General features: G+C 43.6%; 1 protein-coding gene across 11 annotated transcripts in view; it reads right to left on the bottom strand.

Moving 5' to 3' along the window:
• Positions 1 to 228: 228 nt before the first annotated feature.
• The window catches only part of RAI14 (retinoic acid induced 14), a 135,317-nt gene continuing 126,351 nt past the window's right edge, over positions 229 to 9,194 (bottom strand). For all 11 annotated transcript variants that reach the window (XM_074329024.2, XM_019737233.3, XM_019737234.3 and 8 more), the window contains 4 exons: positions 7,444 to 8,976; positions 5,690 to 5,839; positions 2,705 to 2,770; positions 229 to 2,145 (listed from right to left, as the gene is read on the bottom strand). In XM_074329024.2, the coding sequence (XP_074185125.2) occupies positions 2,068 to 2,145; positions 2,705 to 2,770; positions 5,690 to 5,839; positions 7,444 to 8,976 (1,827 nt within the window). In that variant the 3' untranslated portion in view covers positions 229 to 2,067. The remainder of the gene's footprint in view (positions 2,146 to 2,704; positions 2,771 to 5,689; positions 5,840 to 7,443; positions 8,977 to 9,194) is intronic.

Here is a 9,194-nt window from a genome sequence, read left to right as displayed (position 1 = left end):
AATAAAATATAGCACAATCATACCATGAAATATGCAGCTCTTAAAGAGAGTGAGATGTGTGTGCAGACAGAGGACAGTCTCTAAGATATTTTAAATGGAAAAGTAAAGTACCTGCCTACATGTACATAGAGGCATAGGCTAGCTCAGGTCACCCAAGACACTGAAGAGCTGTTGACTACAGGGAGGTAAACTAAGGGTTGGGAGGAACACCAAAATCAACAACAGAGATGCAAAATGAAACAAAAGTTTATTTTTTTGCAATACTTGCTGTAAATTACAAAAGCAAAATGCTAAACTACAGCATATAACTTTTCAATATTTAACCAGAGTACTTGTAATAAATATGCATCCTGAAACAAGATAAAAGGCTACAATTTGTCAAGCATCCTACAAAATTTCTCAAGTTTTATACTCTGCAGCATTTCTGTGCGGGGACAGAAGGGGGGTGTTATGTGTTTTCTTAAGTGCTGTGACAAAAAGTCCTTTCACATTTCTTTGGAGCATTTTCGAAACCGCTTAACTATAAACAACTTAAGAAAAGTAACACCAAGCTTGAAAGCCGTTTTTGCTTTGCTGTCACTGGTCCTCATCCAATACAGATTAACACACCATCCAATACAGCCAAGCACCCTCTGAGCCCAGGCAGCCCTGTGGTACGTGGGCCCTGTCAGAGCAGGCCTACACTTTCAATTACATACTTTGGAGATTTCTGTATTCTGTTTACATCCCTCAATAAGATCAATGCGGTAAGGGAAGCTGCAAGCAAGTTAGAAACATTTTTAACTTTAAAGTGAACAGAAATATTTTCCCCCAAGACCTTTGCTATGCACCATAATGTTGAGAAGATCACGTTTTTTAGGTTCAACATGGAAAAACTGATTGGTACTAACAGTTCTTCCAGAGATAGTTTATGGGTACTAGTAGAGAACTGGGGTACTCAAAATTATTCAATGGGTAATAAAGCATTTACTATATTTAGAAATGTGCCATAGTTCTGAGGGCACAATGGCAGAAAGTCTAGGGGTATTGATGGCAGCTCATACTGAGTATGGAATACATAACTACCTTTTGCTATAGTTGAAAACTTTGAGGAAAAAGTTATATTTCTAAAAAGTCTTAAGCATGGTTACCTAAAAAATATTTTGTTAATATAGTCTAATGTGAATTTCACCTATTTAGGGGTTTAGATATGAAAACATTTTTAAGAGCCAATAAAAATATTGTAGACAAAAAAACACCTTTAAAAAAATTGAGGTTAAGAACTATGAGGCATTTCTTTTGGCTGTAAACATGCAGTTTACTGTCCCTTGTTGAAACACAAATGTTTGAATTTCCTGAGCTTCAGGGGTAATAGCAGGAGGCAAGTTTGCATAGAAAATTTGCAGTATGTCAATGAGTTACTTAAAAAACTTTTAAGGACAATTCGCTTTTGTTCTTAAGCTTCATATTTTAGTTAATAGGGCTTATCAAACTAAGATTGACAAGCAGAGCAATTAGATATATAAGGCAGATGGGGGAAAAAGATGGAATTAGAGTTTTCAAATCCACAGGATATCATGATAAAGGGTCTTAAGAACGCACCGCATAAATAGTGACACACTAATTTGGTTAGAAGTCGAATCATGTCTTGGGATTGGAAACCAAAAGGCAAAAAGAGCCCTCCTGTACTAATGGCACAGCCAGAGTGTAGGAACTGAAGCAGCATTTACTACACAGAGGTGTCAACAGATCACTCAGTGATGACGAAGCCACACAGCCGGTCAGGTACCGAGGAGGGTGCCCGTCCACCAGCACCAGGGCCGGACTCCTGGGCACGACTGATCCCAGCTCTGGAAGCTGAAGGAATGACAGCGCCTTTCACCTCTGCTGGTTTAAAGTCTGTAAGCAATTCCGAGGAGGATAGTTTCTCCCGGGACCAGTCCTCAGAAAGAAGCCTTTGGAAAGGGAAGAAGCTATGCTAGGTCACGGTGCACACCACGAATGAGAACAATGGCAGTGGTCGCCAACAACTCCGGATCTAACACAAAGATGGAGAGCAAGGGGCAGTGTCCTGCCAAGGAATCGACTCTACTTCTTCTGCGACTGGTTTTTACACATGGTAAGAATTTGCTTCAGTACTTTCTGGACATCTTCATCCATCTGGCCCTAGGAAATCCAAAGAAAGACACTCATTGGAACCGAAGTTCAGTCCTGGCACTGTCTCCCAAGGGAATGGGATGGCTGGCTGGGACGAAGCCCTCGGCTTTCTGCCCTGATCTTCCAAAGGAATGTTAGCCCTATCAACTCACACATGTCAAAGATGGGGCCCTGCTCTTTTCCCTCTGGAGGATACTGAGCCTGGGTCTACCCGAGCCCCCACCAAAGGGTTTGCAAATGTGAGCCCAGCCAGTCATACCAACAGTCACAGGGATGACACAGTGCTGATGGCTCTGAGAACATCGGCATGGCTGGAAAATAAAGCCTGGGCTCCTGCTTCTGATGTGGGGGCAACAGCCGTGTCCTCCTTCATTTCTCAGCGAGTGACGAGGCTCATCTCAGCAAACAGCACACGGGTTTCCAGGTAAAAAGCATTTTAAAGCTTTCCAGTGGAAGGCATTCTCCTCAAATTCTCATTTGTTCTACTACTTTAATGATGGGCGTTTGGGCAACATCTGCTGCAGCATTTCTTTAGGATACCCAGGTACTTCCCAAGGTGTTACCATACCTGCACAGCGTACAGAAGATGCATCCTGTAAACAGATACGACCTCCTGGTGTTGTTTCTTGCATTCCTAGAATGAGATCATTTGACGTTGTTACAGAACTTTAAAAAAACAAAACATGATGAGAAAGCTGCGGTCAAATGATACCCAAGCGATTCCCTCTACCAAAAGCTAGCATATAAAGCTTTTAAAATTGTGGGCTCATTGGCTGTGTATTTCTGAAAACTTGCCAAAATTCTTAGGGAAAAAAATTACCTATTTCATATTTTGGTACGTCAGCTCTCGAAAATTCATGTAAGAAGTAGTTATTATAATCCCAAATTTGTTGCAAAAATTATATGTATACATACTTATGCAAATACACAGATACATTCACACAATGTAAATAGTACAAGGAAATATATCAAATGAAAAAGTGATTGTCTCTGACTGGTTGAATTATGGGCGATATTTATTTCTAGGAAATTTTTCAGAGTTTTCTGTACTTTCCAACTTTTCTACAATGACCAAATATGTATTAATTGAATTTTTAAAAAATCTATTCTTTGAAAGGGAGAGATGGATTACCCACTACATAGCCAGTGTTGCACACACCCAGGGAATTCATTTATGTAGCTGTGAGTGTACCAAGAAGGTGATGAACAGAGTGTGGCACCAATCTCAGTGCAATGGCCCCTCAGTACAACTGTTAATGCTTTTAGTGCCTTGTTGAGCTATTCTTCCAGTTCCTCTCAGTGACTATTTCAAGCATCTTCACTCAGCTCTTAAATTTTCTAGGAGGCTTTTCCCCCTATTTCAAGATGAAAACTGAGATTATCGTTATGGCTGACTTCAAAAATCTACCAAAACATCCATCAATACCCATTCTCCCCTCCTTCCTATTCAAGGACATTGAGCCTTTGAAACCTCAAGCCTTGGAAGTTCACGCCATTAGAAGCTTTGCTTGGAACCTCTCTCAGTGTTCTTTCCTCCCATGTTTTGGTGACTGCACTCAATCATTTATGACTTTAATCTTCTGGTCACTGCCTTCCTTTCCATCCCTGTTTCTGTTATCATTGGGTTGAATGCAATTTCCACACAGGTGAGCCATTGAATACCTGGGCCTCTCAGTTCCTCAACTGTAGCTTCAAGGACTTGCTCCTCATCCTCCTAGCCACTCACTCCTGTGCCCATGGCCCTGCCTCTGTCATTACATCTGAAACCACAGCTGAAAGCATCCCACCTTCCGACCACCATATCATATCCCATCTTTCCAGCAAACCTGCTTTAGGCTGCCCCTGCCACCTGCTGTGATTCTTCAGCCCCATCAGATCCCTCGCTACTTACTCACTTCTCTAGCAGGCAGCCTTCTGCAGTCCAGATTCTGCTCCACCATTCCACTGGAACGGTTCTCACCTAGGCTACCAAGGACCATCTAACTGTCACATCTCAGTCCTCGCTGCCGCCTACTCGTCCCTTCAAGACTCAGCACAAGCATCACCTCCTTCAGGAAGCCTTTCAAGATTCTCCCAGACTGGGTAAGCACATTTCCTCTGTCTGCCCACAGCAGGATGGGCATCTCTCTACCAATGGATGGTTACCACATTGAGAGTATGGTAGGCCATTACGTTACATATAAATTCCATGAGGGTAGGGACTATGTCTTACTCATTTTTATATCATTGGCACCTTGTACAATACTGATACATAAGAGATCATTAAACACATGTGGACTAATTATACAAAAACTGTATAAACCATTAGCACATTAGCTACAAGTCTGTGATAACCACTGCACCAGAAAAATGACCTGTAGAACACAGGAAAGAGCATCTTCTCTTCCCCTGATTAGTCCTCAACTGATAGAGCTGGGAACACACAAAAAGCTGGCTTTGTACTTTGTGGCCTGCCAGAGTTGGGACTGCAGAAACCTGAATCCACCAGTATTAAGTCTGGGTTCAAGAAATGAAAACATCCAGGTCCCATTTGTAAGTGAAAGCTAGAGGCAGTCCAGGACATATTAACCCTTGCCTTCCCGTGGAAAATGTAACATACCCTTGTCAACTAAACCCTTAGCAGAGGCTGTGGTAGGCCACATAATGGCCCTCCAAAGATGTCCACCACATCCTAATCCCCAGAACCTGTGAATGTTACCTATACGGCAAAGGGAGCTTGCAGGTGTGATCAAGTTAAGGATTTTGAGGAAAGAGATTATCCTGATTATCTGAGTGTGCCTTAAATGTAATCCTAAGGGTCATTAAAAGAGAGAGAGGTCAGGTCAAAGTGGGAGGAGATGGGAGGACAGAACTGGAGGTTGAAGTGATATGCTTTGAAGGTGGAGATAGGGGCCATAAGCCAAGGAATCCAGGTGGCCTCTAAAAGCTAGAAAAGTCAAGGAAATGGATTCTCCCTAGAGCCTCTAGAGGGAACCAGTCCTACTGACACCTTGACTTTAGCAAAACTGATTCTGGACTTATATGATCTCCAGAACTTTAAGGTGATCAATTCACGTTGTTTTAAACCAAGTTTGTGTTGATCTGTTACAATAGTCAAAGGAAACTAATACAGATATGAGAGGACTTTCCTGGATGCAATAAAGAGAGGGAACAAGAAGCAGCTTGTAGATATGTAGATATACAACTATCAGAGATCCTGGCCCCTAATAAGAAAAAATTCTTGTCACTATCAGAGACGGTGACGACCGTTGCAGAAAAATGGTGAAGGGATGAAAAGATAGTAGATAAGTGAACAGAAAGCCTACTCTGCTGTCTTGCCAATTCCCCCTCAGAGTTACATCTAACCCAACTCATGGTAGATAATGACTGGAAATTCAACCAGTGCCTTATTTTGCCCTCACCAATGAAGTCTTCAGTCCGTTGCTCACTGAAGTATAACAGTCCTTTCGGCTGGGCATGTGTTTATTCACTCCTACCTGCCCTACCAGCAGAGTAGGCACGTCATCTGCCTCTCCCTCACCCCAAACCAGGCTGCAGAAACAAGCCCACTCACCGCCAGCTGGTTCTGCAGCTGTTTGACCTGCTGCTGTAATACTTCCAGCTGCTGACTCTGCCTCTTGGAGGAGCTCGCTGAGTAGGAGAGCTGCGAGAGGCTGTTCAGGGCCTCCTTCAACTTGGTGACTTCCTTCGACATCTCATTGATCTAGAGAGAAAGGAAAACTACATCAGAAGGCAAGAACGTGCTTGCAGAAGCAACATTTTAGGTATTTCTAAGCCTTGAATGTATTGGCCTGTGGGACTTGGAGACTTTGGAACAATTCCTTTTTTATAGTTTAAGAAAACCCATAAAATGAAACATAAAAACAAATAAGCTAGCAAAGCCTCTGTGGAGACAGAGCCAGGAGTGCAGTTTCCAGGCTCTCGCCCTCACGTCGAAAGGTGCTCACTCGGGTAGCAAATGGCCATCAACTGTGATTGGATGGCCATCAGCTGTGGCTAGTTGGCCGTCAGCTTTAACCAGTGAGCCATTGGCCACTAATATAACTGCTGTGGCTATGCTAGCAGCAAATGGCGGCTAGCATGAAGATGGTGGCTGAGCTAGCAAGAGTGGATTGCAGCTAGCCAGTGAGGTTGGTTGGCAGAGAGAAGCGGACGGCAGGTTGCAGATAGTGTGGCTCCTGCTTCCTGTGTCTCCAACCAGCCGCCAGTGAGAATATAGTGGTATGACTCCCCTATCTATGGCTCTGTGGGTGTTCCTTGTTGGCCTCACCATGTACTGTGTTCTTATGTGGGGAGTGGGACCAGAGACCCGGGATGACACCCCACGTGACGGCTCCTAAATCCATTATATTTAAATAAGGGCCCCAGATTAAGTATTGTTTTGATGCATGAAGGTAACAAAAGCCATGACACTGATTTCCCTTCTGAACCTTAAAAAGGGGTACTGTTGAAAAAAAATGAAACAGAAACGAGACTCTAGGTATTCTTTCTTTGGAGAAACTATGTCTTGTTCAGTATTGCTGACCTGGGCGATCCAGAACAAGTTCTAGGAACCCTGATTTTCTGGACATCTTGCTTTAAAGTAAACACTACTCCTCCCTCTACCTCCCAACCCCTGTCCCTTCGGCTTTAGAAGCTCTTTTGAAACATCCATTATAATAAAGCGATAAAGGATAAATAGTATTCTCATCAATGCCATTCAGAACATGTGACTAGGGGACTGGGATGCACAGCAGATTCGGGCACAGAACCATCCTCCAGCCCTGCCCGAGCCTTCCTCCTTCCTCCATGGCACACCCAGCCCGCCTCTCATCACAGCATCCCACACCTCTGAAAATGAGGGCCAGGGAGGGTACTTTTTATACTGACTCAAGGGGAAGCTCATGGAGTTTAGGGAAGTAAGATTAAGTGTGGGAGTATTTGGGTTTACATGTGACAGAGGAATCTGTTTGAATTCCAAAAGAGCTGAAGTTCAAGATCGGTCACAAACACTTTTCAGTTTGTGGGTTCATTTCTGATCCCTGACACTTGGCAGAGCTTCTGTAAAATAATTTTTTAAAGGGAAAAAATATGCACAACATATGCTTTAGGGAAGTGGTAGAAGGTCAGTGTTATTTTTTTTTTCTTAAATAAATATCCAACCTACTATTGTAACGTGGCTTTGGGGACAGATGGAGTCTTGTGCGGAGCTTCTGAGCATTCACAAGAGGTTAGTGCAAACATATGCTAAAAATGTTAACTATACTAAAGGATGAAGGCCCTAGGGTGTACTAGCTAGAAATTCAACAGCCATAGAATCTCACTAACCTTCTTGTCTTTATCCTCCTCCAGTTTTGAAGAGCTCTCCGAATACCTCTTCATTTCTGCAAGCTCTTCCTGAGCATGCTGGAATTTTTGCAAAAGTTCATTTACTTCTTGCTCTTTGGATTTCAAGAGAGTCTGAGTAGTTTCCTTTTCCCTTTTCATTTGTGAGACTTCACTTCTAATCTGGGCAACCTCTGAATGGGCCTTCTCTTTCTCTTTTACGGAATCCTTCAGTTTGGATGCCAACACACTCACTTCACTTTCTAAAGACGACTGGAGCTTTTCATAGGCCGACCGGGGCACCATCGCCTCGGACATCGCAGCCTTCTCCTCTACCAGCTGTTTCTCTAGTTTGGCCACCTCCACTTCCTTGCTGGCAAGGTTCTCTTTAAGACTGTTGACTTTTTCCTCCAACTCTTTTGCAGTTGTTCTCAGCGTGGTTATCACCTGCAAATGTTCTGTGATGGTGACAGAGTTCTCTTTCTGGGCGTCAACCAGTTGTTTGAGCTGTGTCAACTCATTCAACACTTTTGAGTACTGAGACTTCATTTCGGACAGTGCCTCTTCTGCCTTAGCCCTGGATACGTTGCTCACCTGCATCAGTTTCTCATGCTCTGCTTTATGGATATATTCAGTGGTTACATCTTCTAGAGATTTCCTCTTCCTATAATCCTCCAGCTCGGCCTGGGCTTCTTTGTACAGCTGGGACAGCTCGCTCACCTGTTTGTTGAGTTCATCTATCATCCTGTTCATGGCCTCTTTCATGTCCCCAGCCTCATCACCGGCCTCTTGTGTCATCTGACTTTTCAGTGTATCTTTTAATCTCATGACTTCTTCTTGGGCCTCTTGGTATTTCCCAAACAAAAATGCTTTCTCCTTATTCATATTCTCAATAACAGAGCAGTAGGAACTTTTCATTTCCTCATACTCTTCCACAGGTGGCTTGATGACCACATCTTTCTCCCTCTCTATAAGTTTTTCCTCTAACTCTCTCACTTTGTCTTTATTTCTTTCACTTTCTTCTAACGCGTTCTGGAGCTCCTGCTTTAGCATACCTAGTTCCTCCTCGGTGATCCTTAGCTCACAATGTGAGTAACTCTCCACACTCTCAGTCGAGACAAGGCCCAGTTTCATCTGCTTCTGCACACTCAGGACTTCTTTCATCGCCTCCTCACACTTGCTCTGAGTTTCCTTAAGTTTCTGGCTGAGGTCGGAGCCATTCTTGGAAATCTCGGCATTGTTTAGGCACACCGATTCTGTCCTTCTGGACTGGAGCTCAGCCTGTAGCTGTTTCCTCTCTGCTTCAGAGCTCTCCAATCTGTTTTGCACGTCTTGCAAAATCTCTTGTAGTTGCTGAATTCTGACATCGCTGTCGATAGTAGATTTACTCAAGGGATGTGTTAAGACAGATGGAGAGGACTTGGAGTCGGGGGGAGAGGTTTCACTAGGTTTGCCCAGGGATGGGGCCAAGTCAGTGTGGGTGGAGTGGTAAGAGTCAAAGCTCAGGTCAGCTTCAGCCTCCCTGGGTGTTTTGGCCTGGGAAACAAGGCAAGAATGAAATGGCACCAAAGGTGTGGTTAGATGAGCAAGCAACTGGCATGAGAACAGACCCGAAACTTACATTATGTACGGGAGAGCAGCGTGATCATTTTCTTGCCCCATGAGAAAATATGGTCTGGGTCATGAGAGTCAGATTAATGACACTAAGACTATTCTGTCCCTATTTGGACAGGTTTTTTTGTGTGTGTGCCACT

Source organism: Rhinolophus sinicus, chromosome 3, assembly GCF_057876585.1.
Source record: "Rhinolophus sinicus isolate RSI-liver-muscle chromosome 3, RSI-T2T, whole genome shotgun sequence".
Classification (NCBI taxonomy): domain Eukaryota; kingdom Metazoa; phylum Chordata; class Mammalia; order Chiroptera; family Rhinolophidae; genus Rhinolophus; species Rhinolophus sinicus.
This window is presented reverse-complemented; position numbering and strand designations above follow the sequence as displayed.